This window comes from Cetorhinus maximus, chromosome 7 (genome assembly GCF_964194155.1).
Source record: "Cetorhinus maximus chromosome 7, sCetMax3.hap1.1, whole genome shotgun sequence".
Taxonomy (NCBI): domain Eukaryota; kingdom Metazoa; phylum Chordata; class Chondrichthyes; order Lamniformes; family Cetorhinidae; genus Cetorhinus; species Cetorhinus maximus.
This window is the reverse complement of record NC_135885.1, coordinates 14,318,398-14,346,051: the sequence shown is the minus strand read 5'-3', so window position 1 is coordinate 14,346,051 and position 27,654 is coordinate 14,318,398. Positions and strand designations below refer to the sequence as shown.

At 44.3% G+C, this 27,654-nt stretch overlaps 1 protein-coding gene across 2 annotated transcripts in view; it reads left to right on the top strand.

Moving 5' to 3' along the window:
• Window positions 1-1,251: 1,251 nt before the first annotated feature.
• Window positions 1,252-27,654, top strand: part of asmt (acetylserotonin O-methyltransferase) — a 33,557-nt gene continuing 7,154 nt past the window's right edge. Inside the window, exons 1-6 of one of the 2 annotated variants that reach the window (XM_078544807.1) lie at window positions 1,252-1,432; window positions 7,177-7,351; window positions 8,972-9,101; window positions 13,271-13,339; window positions 24,614-24,732; window positions 26,703-26,843. In XM_078544807.1, the coding sequence (XP_078400933.1) occupies window positions 1,358-1,432; window positions 7,177-7,351; window positions 8,972-9,101; window positions 13,271-13,339; window positions 24,614-24,732; window positions 26,703-26,843 (709 nt within the window). In that variant the 5' untranslated portion in view covers window positions 1,252-1,357. The remainder of the gene's footprint in view (window positions 1,433-7,176; window positions 7,352-8,971; window positions 9,102-13,270; window positions 13,340-24,613; window positions 24,733-26,702; window positions 26,844-27,654) is intronic. The other variant, XM_078544808.1, reaches the window with a different exon arrangement.

The following is a 27,654-nucleotide window of genomic DNA, read 5'->3' as shown; positions in this document are numbered from 1 at the left end:
CCTAGTCACTGTTGTTCTTGCAAGTTCAATCCCCACTCCAGGAATTGAGCACATGAGTCTAGGCTGGCTCTTCAGGGCACTCTACGGAGAGGAAAAAAGCAAAATACTGCGGATGCTGGAAATCTGAAACAAAAACAGATAATGCTATAAAAACTCAGCAGGTCTTCAGAAGAATGTGTTTCTTTCCCACCTGCCGAGTTTTTACAGCATTCCCTGTTTTTGTTTCACTACTCAGAGAATGTTGTTTTATTGGAGCTGCTTTCTCTGGACGTGACATTAAACCGAGGTGCATCTGCCCGTTTTGGAAGCTATAAACAAGCTGATGGCACCTTTTAAAAAGAAGGCAGAGAGTTCAAGGTCAAAATTCATTCCTTAACCAACAGCACCAAAACAGATGATTGCGGGATCTTGCTGTGCACAAATCGGAAAATTGCTGCATTTTCCTAGAACACAATAAGAGTAATCCATTGATTTGGAAGCAGGGTGTCAGAGCACCCCAAAACATGGGAACAAGATACTACTCTCCACAACATCGATGAACTGCTTACAACCGCTGGATAAGTTTCATTTTTTTTGTTTTAATCATTATCTCGTGGGATGTGAGCATCGCTGGAAATGCCAGCGTTTGTTGCCCATCCTTAATTTCCCTTTGAGGGCACTTAAGAGTCAACCATATTACTGTGGTCTGGAGTCACATGCAGGCCAGACAAGGTAAGGACAGCAAATTTTCTTCCCGAAAGGACATTAGTGAACCAGATCCAGGTTTTTTATGACAATCAATGATAGTTTCATGGTCACTATTGCCGAGGCTAGCTTTATCCCAAACTTTTTTTTTTGATTAATTGAGTTAAAATTCCATCGGCTGCCAAGGAGGATTTGATCCCATGTTCCCATACCATAAACATTAGCCTGGCCCCTAGAGCATAAGTCCAGTGACATTACCGCTGTGTCTGTGCCACCGTCTTTCATTTAAGCATACTATACTATGAGCAGGGAGGCCACAAATGTTCCTGGTGCCCAGGACGTCAAGAGTCCTTAATCGGACCACGAGAGAATTGAAAGGCTCTACCTTAAATGCAAGTTATTTTCTTTCACTTTAAATTCTGCAAGTCTAGGAGGCTCAATAATCAATGCGATAATGTCAAAGCAGAACACATGCCGTCATAATCTTCTTAAATGATTAGAAGGACACCTGGATTAAGCACCTCAGCAGCGAGACCACAGTTGGAGCAAGTGGGCGGGATCATTCTGCTCTGTCTGTGAGATTGGAGTTTCTGCGATGCCTGTTTATTCCATGGATAACATCCAACTCTGAAGCATTGAGTTGCTGAATGTTAAGTTGGCACCAAGTTTTGAAATGGAAGTCTCCAAACAGGAACTCGAATATCCGCAGAAGCTGTTGAGTTATATGGATGGGTTTCTCATTTCTAAGGTAGGTCAAGATTTCACGGAGGTAGGAAAGTAATTCGTCCCCAAAAGCATTCATAACATTTCTTCTAAGGTGCGTTTACCAATTGTTTAGATTTAATGCACCTCATGTGAGTCATTTTGAGTTTGTGCGATTATTTAAAAAGGGTGGCGGCGAATCAGCAACCCAGTTTTGCATCCTTCCAGAATTTTATTTCCAATAACTGAAAGAGAAATGAAAATTCAGAAAGGGATCATCTTGCTTGACCAATCTTTTGAGGAAGTGACATCTCAGATGGGATTGCAGAAAGCCCCATGAGGGAATTTGGCGAAATTCGGCATGAAAGACTATTAGCCGAGTTCAAAGCTGTGCAGATTCAAGGAGGTTTTTGGGTATAGACTGAAGAGTGGAAAGCAATGGTGTAATTGTTAGAGGAGTTTGGCCAGGGACTAATCAAGGTGCCTCCAAGGGACCAGTACGGTCTCTAATTTACACCAATGAACTGAATTCAGATCAACTCAATGCCAACTGATCAGATTTGCAGATGATGCTAAGCCAAGAGGGCAGTGAAAATGGAAATGACAATACCACTATGATGGTAATACCACTAGAATAGTCACTGGACTAGTAATCCAGAGACCCAGGGTAATGCTCTGGGTCCGAATCCTGCCATGGCAGATGGTGGAATTTGAATTCAATAATAATCTGAAATTAAAAGTCTAATGATAACCACTGTTGATTGTTGTAAAAACCCATCTGGTCACTAATGTCCTTTAGGGGAGGAAATCTGCTGTCCTTACCTGGTCTGGCCTACATGTGACTCTGAACAAGGGCAATTAGGGATGGGCAATAAATGCTGGCCTAGCCAGCGATACCCACATCCCATGGAAGAATGAAAAAAAATTTGGGACAAAATACATAAGTGGGCCGAAAAATAGCAAGTATGATGTGCCACATATAAAAAGGAAAATTTGATAACACATGTAGATTATGAATGGCATTGAGATGATTAAAGATGAAGCTGAAAGCAACTGAGCAGTGTCAGTGAACTCAAGATTTCCAACCAATTCAGAACAGCAACCAACAAAACCAATACAATGTTCATTAGAGCCAACACAGTAGTATAATCACAGAATTTTAACAGCACAAAAGGAGGCCATTTGGCTCCTCCAAATGAGCACTGTGACCTAGTGCCATTGCCCTGCCTTTTCCTCGTACCGTATAAAAATCAGGAAAAAAATGATCAAGTTCTGTGATGTTCTAGTCAGACTAGAAAAGACAAGGCTGAGGGGTGACCTAATAGAAGTCTTTTTCAGCAAGGGTAGATGTAGAAAAAATATTTCCACTTGTAGGGGAATCCAAAACTCATGGCCATAAATATGTAGTAATCCTGACTGAATCCAACTAGAAAATCAGCAGAAATGTCTTTTCTTAGAGAGTAGTTACAATGTAGAACTTGCTACCAAATTGATTACAGGCAAATAGCACAGATGGGTTTAAGGGGAAGCGAGGTAAATGCATTAAGAAGAAAGGAAAAGAAGGTTATGCAGATAGGGTTAAATAAAGTAGGATGAGAAGAGGTTTGTGTGGAGCACAAAACACTGGCATTGACCATTGGGCCAAATGACCTGTTTTTGTGCTATAAATACTTTGTAATACACAATGTGTACTATATGTAGTTCTGGTCACTGAGACTCATTGGAGCCAGTTGAGAGAAGAGTCACAAGAGAGTCAGGCGTCTATGTTATGGGTAAGTTTGAAAGTTTTTTTCAAACTTGAGAGGAAATATCTAAGAAGATTTATTGTTAAAATGTATAAATTAGTTCATGATTATTGCTGAAAAAAGAGATTTTTTGTTGAAGTTTTTTGTCTTGCACTCATCAGGACAATTGACAAGAAAACACCAATGTCAGGGGAAACAACATATTTATACTATTTGAGAAGAGAGTGCTGATTGGTTGGCAAGTGGACTCTGAATGGTAGAGGCATTGCCATGGAGAATGCACCAGTTGATGGTGACTGACAGTTAACTGCCAAACATTGTTTGAAATTTAAATCAGGCAGCTTGACTCTGAAGACATTGCCCTGCGGTATGTCTTGACCAATCAGAGTTAAACCTAAATTGCTCATCTTTTGAGCAGGGTGTCTGTTGACATCTCTATGTTAAACATGAGGTGCACAGTGTCAGCCAATGACTTGTAGGTGAGGCAATACTTACGACAGGACGCACCGCAAAAATAGTGTATTTTGCAACAAACGAGGATGCAATCAGAGTTTATTGACAAAGTGTATATAAAACGAGTCTGCAGCTACAGATCTCATGACTGAAACTCCAACAACTTCTCCTGACCTCAATCAGGTCTCCTCATTTAAGACACCCAGCCTGCTCAGTCTGTGTTTTGTTCTGACAACTGTATCCACTCACTTCTGGTATCAGTGTCACCTGTGGCTCTGAGCCACAAAATTCTGGGTTCAAGTCCCACTCCAGAGCTTGAGCACAAAAATCAAGGCTGATACTCCAGTGCAGTACTGAGGGAGTGCTGCACTGCCTTTCAGATGAGCTCTTAGACCGAGCTTGGTTCAGTGGATGTAAACAATCCCCTGACATTATTTCAAAGCAGAGCTGGGGTGTTATCACCAGTGTCCTGGCCAATATTTATCCCTCAATCATCATCACAAAAACAGGTTATCTGGTCATTATCACATTGCCGCTTGTGGAGCTTGCTGTGTGTAAAATTAACCACAGTGTTTCCTACAATCAACCAGCTCACTTGATTGGCACCTCATCCACAAACATTCACTCCCTCCACCACCGACGCACAGTGGCAGCAGTGTGTACCATTTACAAGATGCACTGCAGGAACTCACCAAGGCTCCTTCGACAGCACCTTCCAAACCCACAACCACTACCATCTAGCAGGACGAGGGCAGCAAGTAGATGGGAACACCACCACCTGGAAGTTCCCCTCCATGTCACTCGCCATCCTGACTTGGAAATATATCACCATTCCTTCACTGTTGTTGGATCAAAATCCAGGAACTCCCTTCATAACAGCACTGTGGGTGTACCTACACCACATGGACTGCAGCGGTTCAAGAAGGCAGCTCACTAACCTCCTTCTCAAGGGCAATTAGGGATGGGAAATAAATGCTGGCCTAGCCAGCGAAACCCATATCCCATGAATGAATAAAATAAAAAATTACAGCAGTGATTGCACATCAAAAGTGCTTCATTGGCAGTGAAGCGCTTCGAACGTCTGGTGGTCATTAAAAGTGCTAGGTAAATGCAACCCATTCATGTGCTCTCTTAAAACCTTGTAAATATTTATGTTTGCTTTTTAAGGTTATTTTTGTATGTATCCAACTGAGACCAATTGACAGTTTTGTATTTTCAATACAATACCGTTCCCTCAACTGAACTCTGGAGAAAAATGGAAATCGCTGCAGTGCATGAACTCCATTGGTAGCACTGCGGTACTTTCAAGTGACAGGTCAACTCAAAGCAGAGTGAATGACACCACTGTGTAAGCTGTGCAGGACTTAAGAACATAAGAACCTAAGAAATAGGAGCAGCAGTAAGCCATTCAGCTCCTCGATCCTGCTGTGCCATTCAAAAAGATCATGGCTCTAATCTTGGCCTCAGTTCCACTCTCCTGCCTGTTTCCCATGGCCCTATCGTTCAAGAATTTGTCTCTCAGCAAGATGCAGTGAGTGAAGGATGGTAAAATAATACAGATATAAAAGGAAAACATGCTGGAAAAATTCAGCAGGTCTGACAGCATCTGGGGAGAGAAAAACAGAGTTAACGTTTCGAGTCCATGTGACTCTTCTTTAGAGCTCGAAACGTTAACTCTGTTTCTCTCCACACAGATGCTGCCAGAACTACTGAGTTTTTCCTACATTTTCTGTTTTTGTTTCAGTTTTCCAGAATCCACAGTATTTTGCTTTTAAATAATATTGATTCTGTGCACAAAATCGATCACAGTCATTTATAATAGTCTGAGCTCCAGGCTTGATTGACAGGGTGGGTGGTGGGAGCGGGGGGGAAACCAATCATCCTGAGTGGAATTGGTGATGCAATTATGTGTAATCGATTCAGAGGGGAGGGGTTCACCATATAAAGGGGTATTTTCTCCTCACATTTGTATTAATCATTCTTAGCTCAGCTGGTTATGAAGGTGAAGGAGCCACCTTGAGGCAGTATACCCTCATACAGTTCCGAGCGGACAGACGTCTAACAGGCCTGCTCATTTACTTGATATAACCCGTGGGGATAATCTAAAGTACCTTGTATTGGGAATGGAAAAAGGAAAAAACAATGCTTGGTAAACCATCTTATCGTATCAAACCATCTCAATGCTTCAATATTCTTTTGAGGATCAGGGTCATTCAAAGAAGTAGGCATTCTAAAGTAGGCGTGTTCCAATTGCGGAGGCCAGCTTTGCCTTTTTTAACATTGTTTTTGTTGACGAGAAATTATTGGCCAGAGGTGTTGAAGAGCTCCTTGCATTTTCACAAGGCATTCCCCACAATTAGAGAATTGTTATGGTGCAGAAGGAGACCATTCAGCCCATCATTTCTGCACCGGCTCTCTAAATGAGCAGTTCATCTAGTGCCACTCTCCCGCCTTCCCCCTGTAACCCTGCACATTCTTCCTTCTCAAATTACAGTATAACTCCTTTTTGAATGCCGCGATTGAACCTGCCTCCATCTCACTCTCAGGCAGTGCATTCCAGACCCTAACCTCCGCTGTGTGGAAAGGTTTTTCCTCATGTCGCTGTTGCTTCTTTCGTCAATTATTTTAAATCTGTGCCCTCTCATTCTCGATCCTTTCATGAGTGGGAACAGTTTCCCCCTATCTACCCTCTCCAGACCCCTCATGATTTTGAATACCTCTAACAGATCTCCTCTCAGCCTTATTTTATTCAAAGAAAACAGTCCTAACTCCTCCAATCTATCTTTATAATGGAAGCCCCTCATCCCTGGAACCATTCTCGTGAATCTTTTCTGCACTCTATCCAATGACTTCATATCCTTCTTAATGTGTGGCACCCAGAGCTGCATGCAATATTCCGAATTAGCGCCTTATACAAGTTCAACAGAACCTCTTTTGTACTTTATGCCCCTATTAATAAAGCTCAGATTACTGTGTGCTTCATTAACTGTTCTCTCAACTTGTCCTGCCACCTTCAATGACTTATACACATATACATCCAGGTCCCTCTGCTCCTGCACCCCTTTTTAAAGTTGTACCCTTTATTTAATATTGGCTCTCCATGTTCTTCCTACCAAAGTGAATCACTTCACATTTCTCCGCATTGAACTTCATCTGCCACCTGTCTGCCCATTCCACCAACTTGTCTATGTCCCTTTGAAATTCTACACTATCCTCCTCATAGTTCACAATGCTTTCAAGTTTTGTATCATTTAGCATCCACCACAAGAAGATGATCAAATCCTTAAGGATGGCATCTCTGACAATGCCGCACTCCTGCTACAGGTTTGGACATGCAGCCTCCTGGCCCAAAGTGCTACCAACTTAACCAAACTGATGACAAAAACTTAAGGGTCAAACTTCCTGGTAGGAATGGCTAAATTGCACAGCAGATTCTGCATAATTTTCTACAAATTGCAAGACCATTTCAGTGAGTCAGTGGCTTAACCATGGAGGCTCCACAAAGTCTTGACAATTCCACCAGTTTCCATGAGCAGGAAGAGAAATAAACTAACTGTTGCTGATACGCACTTCCAAACTATTTTGGTTGTAGACAATGTTTACTGCCTGTGAGCTGGGTGTTTTTGATCTTCTGTTGGAAGATGGAGGTCCACTGTCTGCCAGTACCGTTGCAGAGAGGCTTGGCACCAGTGCGGATGGCACGGACAGACTACTCACTGCGTGTGTTGGACTTCAGCTTCTGGAAGTCAAAGAGCACCAAGGAGAAGGTAATCAAACTCAAGGCATATTTTAGTTACCTGGGCATTTTGTGTATTTTTGTGCGTGTGTGAAGGTTGGGTGGGGGTGAAGAGGAGGTGTTGCTGGTGGGGAGCAATTTACAGGGTTGTAATTTGTTTTTATTTAGAGTAACATTTAAAATTAATTTAAAATTAATTCCCTCTGCGTGTTATTATTAGTACATGCATGACCTCGTTCTCAGGTATTCCTGCCTGTGATGCAGGCACTAACCAGCTCCAAACAAGCGGATTAAAGTTTGTATTAAAAATAGCACAGACAAGATTTTATACTTTAATGTCTCTACTAAAAATAATGCACAGAGAAAATTGAACTAACTAATTAAAGGGTAAATTCCTCAGATGCACCTTCCAAACTATGGGGGAGGTGTCAGCTGTGGCTCAGGTCATAGCACCCTCGCCTTTGAATCAGAGGCTTGTGGGTTCATGTCCCACTCCCGGAAACCAAGAACTGTGATTGTACTCGAAAGACTTGCAATCTGTGACTGTTGATAACTCGAAAGAGTTTCCAAACTATGGGTTGAGGTGTCAGCTGTGGTTCAGTTCATAGCACCCTCGCCTTTGAATCAGAGGGTTGTGGGTTCATGTCCCACTCCCGGAAAACCAAGAACTGTGATTGTACTCGAAAGAAGTTGCAATCTGTGACTGTTGGTAACTCGAAAGAGTTTCCAAACTATGGGGTAGTTAGCCCTAGAGAAGACAACGGCATGGTGGTAATGTCACTTTAGTAATAATTCAGAGACCCCCCCTAGGGGGTTAAAGCTCTGGGAGCACAAACGGGCTCAAATCCCAATGTGGCAGCTGTTGGAACTTAAAATCAATAAAGTCTGGAATTGAAAGCTTGTCTCAGTAATGGTGACAATGAAAACTATCATTGATTGTTGTAAAGTGCCCTTTAGAGAAGGAAATCTGCCTCCTTACCTTGTCTGGCCTACATATGTGACTCCGATGTGGTTGACTCTTAACTGCCCTCTGGATTGGCCTAGCAGGCCACTCAATTCAAGGGCAATTAGGGATGGGCAACAAATGCTGGCCCTGCCATACCATCAAAGAATTAAACCTCACCCTTGGATATCTCACTTTGTTCATGAAGTCAGTAGTTTGAGTGGAAGAAGTCCGTGGTGCTGCTATGAACACGAGCTCCTGAGAAGTTTCATCACCATGAATAAGTGAGTAAGTTTCCATTTTGCCCCCACAGGCTCCACTGCCTCCATGCTCGCCCTTCTGCATCTTGTCATGTTGATGGTGGACACCAGCCTTTCTGCACCTCCATCACAGATGATGGGCAGAATTTTACACCGGCGAGATTTTACAGTCCCACCCAAGTCGATGGACTTTTGAACGGCTCACCGCATTTTACGGCCCTGCCCCCACCATGGGAGAGCCGGAAAATTCCGCCCAATGTCATTAGCACTCCTTACTTTTACTCACCAGGGAGTGTTGAATGATGTCAGAATGGGGAGTCACCTAGAGAAACTGTACAGGGTAAAAAGATTCAGAGTGAAAACCTCTGTTTGAAAAAGAAATTCTGCTTAGTCATAAACTGCACAGAGAACTATGAATAAATATGATAATTAATTCTCCAATTTACAGCCTTGTACAGTAATACAGATCTGTCCCAAATCTATCTGACCAAGACAAGTCCCAGAACGCTCTATTATTCAGTGGCATACTATTCACAGACCATTTATCATTGCTTCGCCTACCTGACTGATGCTATCAGGTGAGAGATCTTTCTTTCTGTGTTCATTATCCAGTATCTTTTCTGTTACAATTTAAGTCAATTTAAGGTACAATTCAAGGTGCGTTAAAACAAGATGGATTTGCATTGATTACTGTAATTGCCAATCACAACCGGGCTGGACAGGAAGGTAACCTCTAGCTCAGATAGGGTGTTTGCCAACAAAGAGGGAGAGAAATTCATGCCATCCTCACTAACCCCTTTGGTGGGCTGGCTTACTGGGGACAATGGCAGAAGCTTAGCTATGGGTAACCCACCCACTTTCTCAGTGGGGAAGTGGTGAGTTAAGAGGGGTGGAAAAATTAAAATATTTAGTGACTTGGAGAAAAAAAGAAAAGGTTTATATTTCACACTGTAAATTTTAGATAATTTGTATAAACAATGAAGTAATTTCTGCATTACGATCAGAGCATATTGAAGGACAACTGTGTTGTAGGGTGTTGAGTACAGTTCAGTAGGTCTTGAGGAAGATTTTGTAGTCATACATAGGTTAACTGTAAGTCCTTATTGACTATTAGAACTATTTACAAACATACCGTAAAGGTTGCAAGCTAGGAGCTGTCTCCATGCTTGCTGGTACACATGGCTCTGTCCAACACTTAACTGACCCTGGTCATGTGTCTCTTACATCACAATGTAGGCAATTATTATGTTGCAGCCAATGGTAAAGGCTGAGTTGTTCAAATCCCACAGGGAAACTTGAAAGAACTGTCACAACCCATTTTTTTTCAATATGTATGTTTCGAGATGCAGGCTTTGAATTCAGTATTAATAAAATCACAGAGTCTCAAGAGGATTTTTGGCAAACTAAATTAAACATTTATTAATACAAGAAAGATTGTAAACACATACATAAGTCTACAAAATTACTATAATAACTATAAAAATTCCTTAATTAATTGACTCTCAGTTACAACCCTGTTAAGGCAACAGTAAATCTTATAGATTCAAACAGACACTTGGAAAAGCACACCCTGGACAGTTACATTCAAAATGAGTTTCTTTCAGCTCTGGGCCCTTGCAGACAGCAGCTTGAGGCTTGCAGGCTGGTGGCTTCTCACATTCCTTGGATCTTAAAATGCCTCTACCACACACACAACCTCCTTTCTCTTTTATACATACCTTTCTTTTTGAATGTACATTTTCAATTGTATCAATAGGCTTTAAACTTCACCTCTTCTAACAATAACATCCTTTTATCCCACCAATTTTATTAGTAAGCTGAAAAAAAAACAGCTAGTCTTCTAGCTAGGTATAAGATTTCACCCACAGTTTTGAATGGTTTCTTTCAAGAAATGCAAATTTACACTTTACCTTCTACCCTCCTTACATTTACCTAATTAACATCTCAAAATTACTATACATCAAAGCACCTAGACTATCTGGCTTTAATCCAATTAAGACACACACAAATACACACATAGACACAGGCCCCACTTGAACTCTATTTTAAAATAATTTCCAATAGCAGCAATACTGTACTCAGCCCCACATTTACCTTATATGTGCCTGACCCTTATACTACAAACTGAGCTACAATAATAGAAAGAAAATGTTGGAAATACTGAGCAGGTCAGGCAACATCTGTGGAAAGAAAAACAGAGTTAAAGTTTCAGCTCTGTGACCATTCTTCAGAACTGGCCTCAGACCTGAAACATTAACACTGTTTTTCTCTTCACTGATGCCACCTGACCTGCTGAATATTCCAGCGTTTTTGGATTTCCAACATCCCCGCAGTATAGAGTAAAATTCTGCCATTTCCAAGAGTCACGTTCCTGCGAAACCTTGAAAATGGCGTAATTGTGAATGAGGGACATGCTTTTGAATGGGACTCAATGATACAGGTTTCAGACATGAGAGGGCAGCATTGGCTTGGGCAGTTACTCTACAGCAAATTGTTCTCACTCACATGACCTTCTGACAGGGTTACTGCATAACGGTGTGGAGTAAGAAAGCTGATTTCTAAGGCCAAACGAATAAACTCACAAAGATGTCAGTGGTGTACTCCGTGAGTAACTGACCCCAACAATTATTTGCTCCATCTTCCATTTTGACATTGCATTCCAATCCATCAGAGTTCCTTACCGGTGTTTCAATACCCCGGAGGTCACGACTAACAGTGTTAAATATTTCCTCGGCTTTCAGTGATCTTTTGAAAATTGATTAATGATGAAACTGATATCTTAGGGTAACTTAACTAATCCCACACTCGAGCTATGCTCATAGAGTGTACTTGTCAAAGGGTCAGTGCAGAGATTTGGACAATTAAAATGCGGATAAGGGAACAATGCTCATGAAACGGGCGATGTGGTGTACCAAGTACAAAGCACGGGTAAGTGAAAACGTGCACAAGGGAGTCGTGAAAAATGAGACTTTACTGTATTACATTTATACTTGTACAGTGTGCCACAAGACCATCAATATCATGCTGAATTTTGCCCAAAGGGTGCAATTTCCATTCCATTAATGCACACTCACCCAGAATTGTTTGGTAACTAGTAGGACATTATTGAGAGGCAGTGTGCCTTAAAGAGATGAGGACAGTGGTCATAATCTGGGAATGCACTGCCTGAAAGTGTGGTGGAAGCAGATTCAAAAGAAACTGTCACAAGGGTATTGGATATATACTTGAAAGGGAAAGAAAATTGCAGAGAAGGTAAAGGGCCACTTGAAAGGGCAGGGGAATGGCAAAAGAACATAAGAAATAGGAGCAGGAGCAGACCACATGGCATATCAAGCCTGCTCCGCCATTCAATATGGACCTTCCTTCCATCATAAGTTCAGGAGTGGGAGTGTTCGCTGATGATTGCACAATGTTCAGCACCATTTGTGACTCCTCAGATACTGAAGCAATCCATGTCCAAATGCAACAAGAGCTGGATAACATCCAGGCTTGGGCTGACCAGTGGCAAGTAACATTCATGCCGCACAAGTGCCAGGCAATGACTATCTCCAACAAGAGACAATTTAACCATCGCCCCTTGACATTCAATGGCATTCCCATCGCTGAATCCCCCACCATCAACATCCTGGGGGTTACCATTGATCAGAAACTGAGCTGAACTAGCCATGTAAATACTGTAGCTACAAGAACAGGTCAGAGGCTGGGAATCCTGTGACGAGTAACTCACCTCCTGATTTACCAAATCCTGTCAACTATCTACAAGGCAAATTCAGGAACGTGATGGAATACTGTCCACTAGCCTGGATAAGAACAGCTCCCACAACACTCAAGAAGCATGACATCATCCAGGACAAAGCAGCCTCCTTGATTGGCACCCCATCCACAAACATTCACTCCCACCACCACCAACGCACAGTCGCAGCAGTGTGCACCATCTACAAGACGCACTGCAGGAATTCACCATGCCTCCTTCAACAGCGCCTTCCAAACCCACGACCAATACCATCGAGAAGGACAAGGGCAACAGATAGATAGGAACACCACCACCTGCAAGGTCCCTTCCATGCCACACACCATCCTGATTTGGAACTAAATTGCCATTCCTTCACTGTCACTGGGTCAAAATCCTGAAACTCCCTAACAGCACAGTGGGTGTACCTACACCCCATGGACTACAGCTGCTCAAGAAGGCAGGTGACTAGCACCTTCTCAAAGGCAATTAGAGACAGTGCCCACATCCCATGAAGGAATAAAAAAAAAATCAATATGGCTGATCTTGAACTTAAACTCATTGTTCTCCGTTCACACCCCATATCCCTTAATTTCCTGAGGGACCAAAAATCTGTCTATTCTAGCCTTAAGTGCATTCAACGATGGAGCATCCACAACCCTCTGGGGCAGAGAATTCCTTTGGGTGAAAGGATTTCTCCTCATCCCAGTCCAAAACGATCAGCCCCTTATCCTGAGACTGCGTCCTGCGTTTTTAACTCCTCAGCCAATGGGAACAGTCTTTCGCCATTTGGATAGCTCTTTCAAAGGGCTGGCACAGGCATGATGGGCCAAATGGGCTGCCTTCTGTGCAGTAAGATTCTGATGATTGTGCGTCCAGAAAAAAAATAAAGTGAGATAAAAGCTGGATTCCGCCCAGTGATCCGAATAGTTTCTTGTACATGAAAATTCTTATGAAGGATTGATCTCACACCTTGTATTTCTGCAATATAATTTATCTTTTAATATTTCGCCTCAGGGAAGGGAAAAGCCAATATGAGAAGGCGTTTGGAATTTCCTCGCAGGAACTCTTTGAAGCTCTCTATAGGTAGGTTCTTATAATTTTCTGTTCTTTAACCTCCTTGGCAAGTAAAATTCAAACAGGCAAAAACAAAACACACAATTTTCTTTCATCATAATGTCAAAGTGACTTTGTTTCTATCCTTCCCTCACTGTGTACGTTTCTGTGATATGCACTGAACCGAGAATTTCCCATGAATTAATTATAGGTCATTTTGTGACAGAACTATTCATCTCACAAAACTTTAATGTAATGTTCTGCCTGTTCTAACACGTCAGAGACATGGGGCAGAATTTTCCCGTTGGCAAGCGGGGGCAAGACCCCCCACGTCCACGCGTAAAATGACGCGCGGTGACGTCGGGCGAACGTACCGATGTCACGGCGCGCCATCACGATATTTCGTTGGGCGGGCACAATGATGTCCGACGCGCGCCCGCCATTAATTAACGGGCCTCACTGACTCACCAACCGTGCTGATTTTTCGGCACCTGTGCAATCTCCGGGTCGGCGCACGGGCGCAACGGACAGGTGGGTAGGAGACATTTGAATCAACCTCATCCACAGGCGGGATAAGAGGGCTCACTGGGATCATGAGTGCGCCCTCGCAAGGATTGATTTTTCAAAGTTTTTGAAACTTGTCAGTGTGATCTGCAATACGTCAAAACACATCCCAGCTGCTTTGTCTGGACTCACAACCTTCAGGTCAGCACTCTGCAGCGAGGAATCTATTTTGGGCCTGCAGGTTTCAGGAAGCCTTCCCATAGCCTGGGAATGGGAGTTGAACGCTCCACTGGAGGCACTTCCTCTGAGGAGGAAGGCAGGGCTAGAAGGGGGAGGAGGCCAAGAGTGCACATTCAGCCTCCAGGGGAGCCACCTTTGGGAGGCCAGGTGCAGGCACAAGGGGTGCAGGGCCAAGAGGTAGACCAAGGCAGAAGGGGCCACAGAAGACGCCACTACTGCCAGGCGGTGAAGCAGTTATCTCAATATGTCTGAGGTGCAGTGCCGAAGGAGGCTCTGTCTCTCAAGGGAGACAGTCAACTATATCTGTCAGATGATTGGGCCTGAGATCTCCGCTAACTGTGTGGGTGGACACCCCATGCCAGTGGCTCTAAAGGTCACAGTTGCCCTCCACTTCTATGCCTCTGGCTCCTTCCAGGGCTCGGTGGATGATCTTTGTGGTGTCTCCCAATCAGCTGTCCACACTTGTGTCTAGCAGGTTACAGATGCTCTGTTCAGGTGTGCATTGACCTTCATCCACTACTGCTGGGACCAGGCAAGCCAGACACAGCGAGCCAGAGGCTTCATGGCCATTGCTGGCTTCCCCCACGTCCAGGGTGCTATAGACTGTACACATGTGGCCATCAAGGCGCCAGCAGGTGAGCCCGGTGCCTTCGTCAACAGGAAGGGCTTCCACTCCATGAATGTGCAGATAGTATGTGATCACAGGATGCAGATTCTACAAGTCTGTGCAAGGTACCCAGGCAGCTCCCACGACGCCTACATCCTCAGACACTCCCAGGTGCCGGGGCTCTTCAGTGCTCCAGCCCGGCTGGATGGATGGCTGCTGGGTGACAAGGGCTATCCCCTCAGAAGGTGACTCATGACCCCTCTCCGCCATCCAAGAACAGAAGCTGAGCAGCGGTACAATAGGAGCCACGTCTCCACAAGGGCTGCAGTGGAGAGAACCATTGGTCTTCTCAAGATGTGCTTCCGATGCCTGGACCGCTCAGGGGGCGCACTCCACTACCCCACAGATTGTGTGTCGCTGATAGTGGTTGCATGCTGCGCTCTGCACAATCTTGCGCTGAAAAGGGGGACGCAGTGGGCGATGAAGATGTCGATGCAGTGGCTGCGGCTGCACACGATAAGTCCAGCAGTGAGTCTGAGGATGAGCACGCACAGGGAAATGATGAGGGGGTAGACGCTGACCCGGGCATACTCCAGGGAGGCATGGACACCCGGGGGGCTTTAATCCAAAGAACCTTCAGCTAGCACACCACAGATGGACCTCCAGGACAAGCCAGGGCTGTAGGCTCCATACTCGATACCTGAGTGCCAAATCTTCCAGGTTAGGAACAGCCACTAAGGGCCTTGTTAATAAAGCTGACTGTCCACAAAGCACTCCTAACATTTTTGGAAACCATACACATGCAGAAGAAAAGAGGCACCCTCAGCCATGGTCACATGTCTGACCTTAATCCAAAAAAATTACAATGGTGTTGCAGTTCAAAACAAATCACAAAGACCTCATCTCAGGACAACACAAAAGCACCAGTGATAAACCCGTGGTGTGCCTAAGGTGCCTTATGTTTATGTTTCTGGGTGCTAAGTCTTGGTGTTGCCCCATCGCTGGGAGTGGCATCTGAGACAGCCTGCTCACTCTGCTGTCCTGTTGGCCTCGATGACCTTGCCGGTCGTCCTCTGGCCCGTGGAGCCTGTGCTGGCTCCGCCTGGGAGGGAGCTGCCAGTTCCTCAGCTGGCATCTCCCAAGTCATCACAGCCTCACCGGATGCTACGGTCACTGGGAGAGGGGCGGAGGGGCTGCCTCCCTCATCTAAGGTGCCCTGAGAGGAGCCTGCGGAGACGACAGGCAGCTGCTGCGCCGATGTGAGGTCGCTTCAGACCTCCCTGTTCACCATAGATGGATGGGCACCAAGCTGGGAAACTTGGTGCCAACACAATCTCCCAAAGTGGCACTGACCAGCTGAGGTCAATGCCGATGTGAGCGCTTGCTAGTCAGAGTGCATCCCCAGGAAGCCCTGATGTATCTTCTGGAGGAGCCATTCCACGAGAGTCGCCACTCTCTCCTTGGAGGACGCATGGCTCTCGGACATGTGGCTCATTGCTGAGGCGATCGTCCGTGTAGGTTCCTCCACTACGGAAACCAAGCCAAGCATAGCCTCATGTATCTCCCCCAGATGCTCCCACACGCCCGGCTGCACTTCCTGCCCCTGCTGCCTTGCTGACAACTCCAGAGGCACATCATCAGGCACCGACTGAGCGTGTGCCTGGTCCCCTGCAGCCCTCCAACTGCTGGCGCTATGGGCACTCTCTGTCTCTACCAGCTCCTCCAACGACTGTGAAGTGCCCTCACCGCTGTGCCCCAGGACACTAGCCGATGTTCTAACTCCCACCGAGGTGCTAGTATCTGTGCTGGTGCCTACCTGGCAGAGATGGTGTGACGCTGGTGAGACTTCAGGCCCCTCAGGTGTGAGAGGGGGCCTCTGCTGCTCCTCCTCCCGGCCCTGCTCCGATGATGCTGAAAGGAAGAACAAGGACATTGGATCAGTTAACATGGAGACAATGACAAAGTGCATCCCTGTCCCCTGGATCATTATGCGCTCATCCTTTCATAACCAATGGTCAAGCCATGTTGCAAAATCAAATCACTTAACATTCAGCAGCGCTGTGGCTGTTGGGAGAACAACGCTGACCTCGCTGCTGGGCAAACATACCTGACCACGAACCCCCAAGCTCACCGACACCAGTGGACCTGGGCGCATGGCGCCTCTCCAAATCCAGAGCCTCCTGCTCAAACCCGCTGAGAATGGCAAACTGCAATTGGCCGCCGCCAGTCTTGCATGCTCTGCAGCGTTATGAACATTCTTCTCCTGAAAATGAGAGAAAAGCGTTGATTTGTGCAAATTGTACAGGGACTCTCTTCGCACATGGCCCACCCCAAACAGAGTCGCTCATATCAGAGCCTCCTCACCCCGCTGCTGCCAAACACTCACACAAAGATGCTAGGCCTGCTCCCCACCCCCTCACCCCCGCCTTGGCCACATGCTACCCACATCACATTAGGCACCACATGGTATATCCTTCCATAGCAGAATCTGCATCTTGTGGTCACAAACTATATGGATGTTCATGGAGTCGAATCCCTTCCTGTTGACGAAGGCACCCGGCTGACCTGCTGGTGCCTTGATGGCCACATGTTGCTTTCGTTTGCACCCTGGATGCGGGGGAACCCAGCTACAAACCCTCTGGCTCGCTCAGCCTGGCTGGCCTTGTCCATACGGAAATGAATAAATGTCATTATCCACCTGAACAGAGCATCTGGTCACCAGTTTGACGCAACTGTGGACAGCTGACTGGGAGACTCCACAATATCCCCCACTGACCCCTGGAAAGAGCCAGAGGCATAGAAGTTGAGGGCCACTGTGTCCTTCATGGCCACTGGCATGGGGTGTCCACCCACACAGTTGGAGGTGATCTCAGGTGCAATCATCTGACAAATGGAGGTCATAGTCTTCCTGGAGACATGGAGCCTCCTTCAGCATTGCACCTCGGACATATTGAGGTAGCTACGTCACTGCCTGTAAATCCTGGCAGCAGTATAGTGGCGTCTTCTGTGGCCCCTTCCTCCTTGGACTACCTTCTGGCCCTGTGCCCCCTGTGCCTGCGCCACTCCTCCCACAGGTGGTTCCCCTGGAAGCTGCATAGGGACACCTGGCCTCCTCTCCCTTCTACCCATCTCTCCCTCCTCAGAGGAGGTGCCACTAGCGGAGACCACAATCCCCATTACCAGGGCAACGGAAGGTTTTCTGATACCTGGAAGGGTCCACATAGTCAAAATTCTCCGGGGACCTTGGAGACACCAATGAGTCCTGAAATGAAGCCTAGAAATGCTAAGACTGAAGCTTAGAGCAGAGATGAAGCTGTCAAGTTCAACTAAGCAACCAGCAGCAAGCTATCTCCTAAATGCCTCACTACTCACACTGGCAATGCTGCAGACCCTTTTTTCCCACCCTTGGATGAGGTTTCACCCGTTTTGACCGTGGGACGAGCGTGAAACTGCACGGGTAACATAAAATCATGAGCAATTGCCTTTTTAATGGCCTTAAGTGGCCCTTTAATTGTTGGCGGGTGCAGCTCCGACACCTGATTAAAAATCTGTCTGTCTCAGCCCTGAATATATTTAACGACCCAGCCTCTACAGCCCTCTGCGGTAAAGAATTCCACAGATTCACGACCCTCTGAGAAAAGAAATTCCTCCTCATCTCCGTTTTAAGTGGGCGACGCCCTGAGATTATGCCCTTTGGTCCTAGACTCTCCCACAAGGGGAAACAACCTCTCAGCATCTACCCTGTTGAGCCCCCTAAGAATCTTATGTGTTTCAATAAGATCGGCCCTCATTCTTCCAAACTCCAATGAGTGCAGGCCCAACAGACTCAAATAAGATAAAAGCAAAATATTGTGGATGCTGGAAATCTGAAAAGAAAACAGAAAATGCAGCATCTGCGGAGAGAGAAACAGAGTTAACGTTTCGAGTCCGTATGAAGAAGGGTCATACGGACTCGAAACATTAACTCTGTTTCCCCCAACCTACTCAACCTCTCCTCATAAGAAAATCCCTCCATGCCTGGGATCAACCTAGTGAACCTTCTCTGGACTGCCTCCAATGCCAGTATATCTTTCCTTAGATAAAGGGACCAAAACTGTTCGCAGTATTCTAGGTGTGGTCTAACTACTCCCTTTGAAATAAAGACCAACATTCCATTTGCCTTCCCTATTACCTGCTGAACTTGTATGCTAGCTTTTTGTGATTCATGCATGAGGACCCCCAAATCCCTCTGTGCTGTAGCTTTCTGCAGTCTTTCTCCATTTAAATAATATTCAGCTCCTCTATTCTTCCTGCCAATGTGCATAATCTCACATTTTCCCATGTTATATTCCATCTGCCAAGTTTTTGCCATTCACTCAACCTGTCTATATTCCTCTGTAGACTCTTTGTGTCACCCTCGCCATTTGCCTTCCCACCTATTTTTGTGTCATTCGCAAACTTGGCGATAGTACATTCACTTCCCTCATCTAAGTCATTAATATATATTGTAAATAATTGTGGCCCCAGCACTGATCCCTGTAGCACTCCACTCATTACAGATTGCCATCCTGAAAATGACCCTCTTATCCCAGTGCTCTATCTTCTATGAATTAGCCAATCCTCTATCCATGCTAATATACTACCCCTGACACCATGGGCTCTTACCTTATTAAGTAGCTTTATGTGCGGTATCTTATTGAACGCCTTTTGGAAATCCAAATATATTACATCTACTGGTTCCCCTTTATCTATCCTGCTTGTTACCTCCTCAAAAAATTCTAATAAATTTGTCAAGCATGATTTCCCCTTTTTAAAGCCATGTTGACTCTATTTGGTTATATTATGCATTTCAAAATGCTCTGCTATTCCAGTCTTTATAATAGACTCTAACATTTTCCCAGTGATGGATGTTAAGCTAACTGGCCTATAGTTAACTGTTTTTTGTCTCCCTCCCTTTTTGAATAAGGGTGTTATATTGGCAGTTTTCCAATCCTCTGAGACTTTTACAGGATCTAAGGATTCTTGGAAGATTACTACCAGCGTATTCACTATCTCTGTAGCTATTTGCTTCAATATCCTAGGATGCAACCCCTCAGGTCCAAGGGACCTATTGGCCTTTAGCCCTATTAGTTTCCCTAGTACTTCTTCTCTAGTGATAGTTATTGTTATTATTTCCTCCCCCACTTTTGCCCCTTGATTAATTAGCATTTTTGGAATACTATTAGCGTCTTCTACCGTGAAGACTGATGCAAAGTATTTATTCAACTCCTCTGCCATTTCCTGGCTCCCTATTATTATTTCCCCAGCCTCATTCTCTAAGGGGCCTATGTTCACTTTGGCCTCTCTCTTCCTTCTTATATGTTTAAAGAAGCTCTTGCTGTCCATTTTTATATTACTTGCTAGTTTACCCTCAAAGTTTATTCTCTCCATCTTTATATTTTTTGGTCATCTTTTGTTGGTTTTTAAAATTTTCCCAATCCTCTGGCTTACCACTAAACTTTGCCACATTGTATGTTCTTTCTATTCAATTTGATACTATCCCTAACCTTCTTAGTTAACATGGTCGGTTTATCCCCTTCCTAGGATCCTTCTTCATTATGGGATATATCTTTGTTGTGAGTCATGAACTATTTTCTTAAACATCTGCCATCGTTCATCAACCGTCTTTTCTGCCAAACTCCTTTCCCAGTCCACTCCAACCAACTCTGCCCTCATTCCTTTGTAATTACCGTTATTTAAGTTTAGCACAGTTGTTTTTGGTCCAAATTTCTCACTCCCAAACTGAATACTATATCCAACCATGTTATGGTCACTGTTTCCTAGGGGATCTTTTACTCTGAGATCATTTATTAAAGCTGCCTCATTACATATTACCAGACCCAAAATAGCCTGATCCCTGGTTGAATCCACAATATATTGTTCTAGGAAGCTGTCCTGAAATCACTCTGTGAATTTTTGCTAATGGCTACCTCTGCTAATTTTCTTTTCCCAATCTACATGAAGATTAAAGTTACCCATGATCAATGTACTGCCTTTTTCACATGCTCTCATTATCTCCTGATTTATTCTCTGTCCTACAGTATAGCTATTGAAAGGGAGCTTATAGACTGCTCCCACCAGTGTCTTCTTCCCTTGTTATTTCTTACCCCCACCCATATGGATTCTAAATCTTCCAATCCAAGATCATTTCTTGCTATCATACTTATTTAATCTTGTACTAACAAAGCTATCCCGCCACCCTTTCCTTCCTGCCGGTCCTTTCGAAAAGTCACATACCCTGAATATTTAGTTCCCAGCTTTGATCTCCTTGTGACCATGTCTCCGTAATGGCTATAAGGTCATACTCATTAACCTCTATTTGAAGCATTAATTCGTTTATTTTGTTCCAAATACTACATGCATTTAAGTAAAAAGCCATTAATTTTGCCTTTTTACCATTTTTTCCCCTTTGACCCTATCTGCTGCTGTTTTGTTTATGTTTGTACACTCTGTCCCTTCCTGTCACACTCTAGGTATCATTACCTAAATAGCTGCCCTGCAATCCTGCCATATTCTTTTGCTTTGTAAGCCTATGTATCCCCTCTCCAGAACCCTCCCCTGCTCTATTTAGTTTAAAGCCCTTTCTACAGCCCGAGCAATTCAATTCACAAGGACATTGGTCCCAGCACGGTTCAAGTGAAGCCCATCCCATTGGAACTGCTCCCTTCTACCGCAGTTCTGGTGCCAGTGCCCCATGAACTGAAACTCTATGGATGCCTTTAGAGTTCAGCTCTTTTGCCCATGTTTGGGTGGCTGTAATAAGCCCTGGAGCTGAGAGGCCTTAGCAGAACCAAAACTGTGCATCAGTGAACAGGCTATTGCTGAGTAAGTGCTACTTGATAGCACTTTAAATGAGCCTTTCCATCACTTGACTGATGATCGAGAATAGGCTGATGGGGCAATAATTGGCTGAATTATATTTGTCTTGCTTTTTGTGTACAGGACATACCTTGGCAATTTTCCACATTGCCGGGTAGATGCCAGTTCTGTAGCTGTACTGGAACCGCTTGGCTAGGGGCACGACGAGATCTGAGGCGCAATTCTTCAGTACTACTGCCAGGATGTTGTCAGGGCCCACAGCCATTGTTTATCCAATGCCTTTAGCCGCTTCTTGATATCTCATGGAGTGAATTGAATTGGCTGATGACTGCCATTTATCTATGATGCTGGGGACCTCAGGAGAAGGCCAAGTTGAATCATCCAGTCAACATTTCTTGTTGAAGATGGTTGCAAATGCTTCAGCCTTGTCTTTTGCATTGGCATGCTGGGCTCTCCCATCATTGACCATGGGGATATTTATGGATCCTCCTTCTCCAGTTCGTTGTTTAATCATCCACCACCATTCACGACTGGATGTGGCAGGACTGCAAAGCTTCAATCTGACCTGTTGGTTGTGGGATCACTTAGCTCTGTCTATCGCATGCTGCTTTTGCTGCTTGGCATACAAATAGTCCTGTGTTGTAGTTTCAGCAGGCGGACACCTCATTTTTAGGGTTGATCCCCTGACCTAATGGTAATGGTAGAGTGATGAATTTGCAATTCTGCTGCTGCTGATGGCCCACAGCTCCTCATGGATGCCCAGTTTTGAACTACTAGATCTGTTCTGAATCCATCCCATTTAGCATTGTGGTAATGTCACACCACATGATCGAGAGTATCCCAGTGGGACTTCGTCTCCACAAGGACTATGCAGTGGTCACTCCTGCCAAGCATGTCATGGTTAAATGCATCTGCAGCAGGTGGATTGTAAGCATGAAGCCAAGTAGGTTTTCCCCTCTTGTTGGTTCTCTCAATACCTGCCAAAGGTCCAGTCAGCAGATATGTTCATCAAGACTCAGCCAGATCAGTCAGTAGTGGTGCTACCGAACCACTCTTGGTGATAGATATTGAAGTCCCCACTCAATGTTGGCCTAGCCAGTGATGTCCACGAACTGTGAAAGATAATGAAAAACATTTTCAATTACCCTAACCTCTACAGCTTTTTGAGGGAGAGTTCAAGATTTCACTGTGCTCTATATGAAGAAGTGCTTCCTGAAACCATGGCACAAACCTTAGCTCTATCTTATACCCCCTAGTTCTGGATTTCCTCACCCGAAAAATGTTTCTCTCTATATATCTTATCAAATCCCATAATCATCTCAAATACCTCAATTAGATCGCCCATTCACCTTCTAGACTCATTGAGCAGAATTATTTTGTTATCTCTTCAATATTTTTCTTGAACCCTCATAATCACATATTTCAGTGATTGAAGTAAAGAACCTCCCTTCATTACTGAATTTGGTTCAAACGTTATGATGTTTGAACATTGCTAGCACTCTTGGATCCTTCACACACTGGATTTAAATAGGATTGTTCTGTACTGTCTCTTTAATCTCCCCTATTCACAGTTCACCATTACTTATTTATTCATGTTGACCGCTGTGTCTTCTGGCACTTCTGACTTCCACCCCCTTGCCATCTCATTAGTGTCTTCTAAAGCTATGGAAGCTGCTGTTAATTCTTGAATCACCTTTTAAGGAAGTTCTGCCCTTATCCACAACTGGCAGTATACTTTTCAGCATGGTCCTTTCACTGTTATGTTAGCATCTCTCGAGATCTGCTCCTGCACACATCAGTGTATCATTTGCAATCTGGCACATTATGATACTGCACACATCTGAACAGGTTGCCACCATCTAACCTTTCACCAAAGCTATGTTCATGGCTATCTCATTTCCTCTCAAATCGTTGTCTCTATTTTGGTTGCTAACTTATCCTCTGACTCTTCTAGTAACCTGGGACTTCTGCCCTCTCTCCCACTTTGATGCTTCATCGTATCAACAATCTACACAAAATATCAGCCAACTGTATTCACTAGTTTGCGACTGATTGTGTTCTACATTCATCAAGTTCTTTCACATTTCTTGTGCTTATTATCTCCGATCTGTATGCAGTCTGCAAATATAAGTTGCTAAAATAAGTAAAGCAAATAACATCAATCAAGGAGTGGAGATTAGGGCCTTGGTGAGACCTCACCTGGGGTATTGTGCACAGTTTTTGTCTCTTTATCTAAGGAAGGATATACTTGCCATAGAGGAAGTGCATCAGAGGTTCACCAGACTAATTCCTGGGATGGCGGGATGTGGGAGGAGAGGTTGAGGAAACTGAGCCTGTATTCTCTAGAGTTTTGACAAATGAGAGGTGACCTCATTGAAACTTACAAAATTCTTACAGGGCATGGCAGGGTGGATGCAGATAGGATGTTTCTCCTGGCTGGTGAGTTGAAAACCTGAGACACAGTCTCAGGATAAGGGGCAGGCCATTTAAGACTGAGATGAGAAGGAATTTCTTCACTCAGAGGGTGGTGAATCTTTGGAATTATCTATCCCAGGGGGCTGTGGAAGCTCAGTCACTGAGTACGCTCAAAACATAAATCGATAGATTTCTAGATACTAATGACATCAAGGGATACGGGGATAGCAGGGTAAAGTGGCATCGTGGTAGTTGATCAGCCATAATCTGTTTGAATGGTGGAGCAGGCTCAACAGACCTCAAAAGGCCTACTCCTGCTCTTATGTTCCTATTTTTCTATATTCCTAGGTCATGAAGTTAAGGCATGGATCATCTTCGCCCCTCAATTGGTTAAAGTTTGCAATGCATTGAAAACTATCTTACCCTGTTGATTAGATTGCTACTTTATAGTCATTGTTACTGCCTAAACAAGTCCACCTTCACTCACTTACTTCTATATCTTGGAAAAACAACTCAGGGATGAAATTGCCCTGTGGGAATTTTAGCTTGCCCCGTTTTAAGGCAATTTCCTTGACTCTTATTTTAACTGAGGTTCTGGGTTAATATCTCTGTTAAAATAACAGCAGTATTATCAAGTTGCACATTTCAACACTAACATTCCTGCACTGCCGTGTCAATACCTTAATGCTGTGATACCATAGGTCCGAGGAGGAAATGTTGAAGTTCATGCAGCTGATGAATTCAATTTGGAATATCTGTGGAAAAGATGTGGTAACGGCCTTTGACCTTTCAACTTTTACCAACATCTTTGATCTTGGCGGTAAGTGACTTGTAACTGCCTCTACATGCCTTTCTCAAAATGTTTATGCTTCAGGAACTTAAAAACTTAGAATTGGAAGTGGTTTTTATATTTAGCTAATTTCTTTCTCTTTGATACCATCGTCATGTCCCACCCATCAAGAAGGGTTTGTTTCCCGGCCGCCTTCTAATGTCAACCTATGACCGGCTATTAAGGGGGGTTTGTTTCCCTTGTGTCATCATCTCGCTGGATATTTTTGTGATAACATTTGAAATATTAGATGAACACTACATGTGGCACAGAGAAGCATACTTATCTGAGGGCTCACTGACTTACATTGGCTCCCATTCCAGTAAAGCCCCAATTTTGCGTTCCTCCGCGTCCTCGTTCCTCCCTCCCTCTGCAATGGGCTCTGCGACCTCGTCCCTCCTCCAATTCTGGCCACTTGCATATCCCCGGTTTCCATTGGCCCCTCTCACCAGACACCACCACAACCCCACTGCACACTTCCTCCCCACCAGCACCCTGCCATTGGCAGTGTGTCTTCAGCTACTGAGGCCTTAAACCCTGGAATTCCTTCCTTAAGGCTGTCTGCCATCTCCACCTCTCACTCCTTAAAATCTAACTCTTTGAGCAAGTCTGTCCTATTACCTGGGTGTTGTCGTCCATGAGTCACTGTAAGCTAACATGCAGGCGCAGTGGACAACTGCGGGGGTTGCAGTGGCAAATGGTAGGTTGGCCTTTGTTCTGGGAGGACTTGAGTGCAGGACTGGAGAGGTCTTACTGCAGTGGGGCCTTGGTGGGACCGCACCTGGGGTATTGTGTATAGTTTTGGTCTACTTGCCACAGAGGGAGTGCAGCGAAGGTCCATCAGACTGATTCCTGGGATGGCGGAGTTGCCCTATAAAGAGAGATTGAGAAGGCGGAGCCTGTAGTCTCTAGAAATCAGGAGAATGAGAGGTGACCTCATTCAAACATACAAAATACTTACAGTGCTTGACAGGGTAGATGGAGGAAGGATTTTTCTCCTGGTTGGGGCATTTAGAACCAGGGGATACAGTCTCAGAATAAAGGGTAGGACTGAGATGAGGAGGAACTTCTTCACTCAGAGGGTGGTAAATCTTTGGAATTCTCTACACTAGAGGGCAGCGCAGTAGCAGTCATTGAGTATGTTCAAGACAGAAATCGACAGATTTTTAGACATTAAAGACATTAAGAGATAAGGGGATAGTGTGGGAAAATGGCTTTGAGGTAGAAGATCAGCCATGATCTAGTTGAATGCCAGGGCAGGCCCGAGGGTCTGAATAGCCTACTCCTGCTCCTATTTCCTATGTTTCTATCTCTTTACGTTGCTCAGTGTTGAATCATGCTCCCGTGAAACGCCATGAGTCATTTTACTACATTAAAGCTGCTATATTTTTATTACATTTTAACTGGAGGGCCCAGTGAGGAGTCTCTGCCTCAGCAATTCTCTTCCCGGTTTTGATATTGAAGCACATGCCAAAGGTTAACTGGGTCGCGTCTGTCAATCACTCCGATCTTTGCCTTCGGACCTATTTTATAACCAACCAAAGTTTTGTAAAGCCACTCCCACCTCCAAAATGGATAGTGAGCACAGGGAGGCAGAGAGATGCAGATCAATTAAAAAATTTAATATTAGATATACAACAGGAAGAAAGGTTAGAATAAACAGAATGGGGTCTATTTGAAAAAGAGTCAGAGCCAAACAAACAGATAAATAGAAAGTACAGTGTAAAATAGCACAAAAAAGCGCGCCAAAGATTTTTAAACTGTCAGCTTTTTAGTTTTTTTTTTAGTATCTGGGTACTAGTAAAAGCTATCCTTCCTGATCTTGACATAACTTTTATTCACATAATTGCTTCACCCAGTGGCCTAACAAAATGGTTAAAAGTAAATCTTTGAATTGTTACCAATTTAAATTTTGAAAGGCAAAGTTTCAGGTTATTTTTTTCTTCCTGTCTATTTTGAAGGATGTACTGGTGCAATAGCCAAGGCATGTATCTCTGCATACCCACAGTCAAGCGTAACTATTTACGACCTACCCAAAGTCCTGGAAATGGCAGGAAAACACTTTGTGTCCCCGGCTGAAAAACGGATTACATTTCATGAAGGTATATAGGACTATAGGAATTGCTAGATGGTAAGAATGATCACTGTCCATCTATTTTGCCTTCAGCCATCCTAGTAGGTGCATGATACAAAGATAATGGAGTTATTGTCTAACTATAACCATCAGTCTCTATCAATTAGTCCACAACAGACCCAGACTTAAGGTGAGAAAAACACCAGTGGTGAGAGCTTTGGGAACCATAGCACTAAAGTTACCTGTTTCTCTCAAGCAATGCTACACTTACCACATGTCATGTCTCAAATTACTGCACTCATATCTCAAATTGTAATTTCAGTAAATAGGGACAAGTTGATTAAGACAGTCCCCAATGGCCCCTATACTAACAACATTAAGTTCTACCAAGCTATGCATGTTTCAATTCTTTAAGTATTGGGAGTCCTTCCTTAGAATATTCACTTTCAGTAAAATATAAGTCACTAAATCTGGAATATGTTGCATAAGATAGTGGAGTTTGGGTAATGTGGAGGTGGGGTGTTGGAGAGGTGGTTTAAAATTGCTTTTCAGCATTTTCATTAATAATAAGCCCTGCTCTGCACAGAAGCAACTCCCGTATCCAGCAGCACACCATTCAGCTTTCTGTTTGCATTAGAATACTGAATCTCGAATCTCTAAGCTTTCTAAAGACTACTAAAGATTTATCTTTCTTACGCATTTTGTCTCCCACATTGCATTTCTGTCCTGTGTATCCCTTTGAAAATTACAGAAGATAACATGGTAGACGATCTGGTCCATCAAACCTACCTCATCCAAATAGGGCACAGTCACATATAACATTGACCCATCCCCTGCCC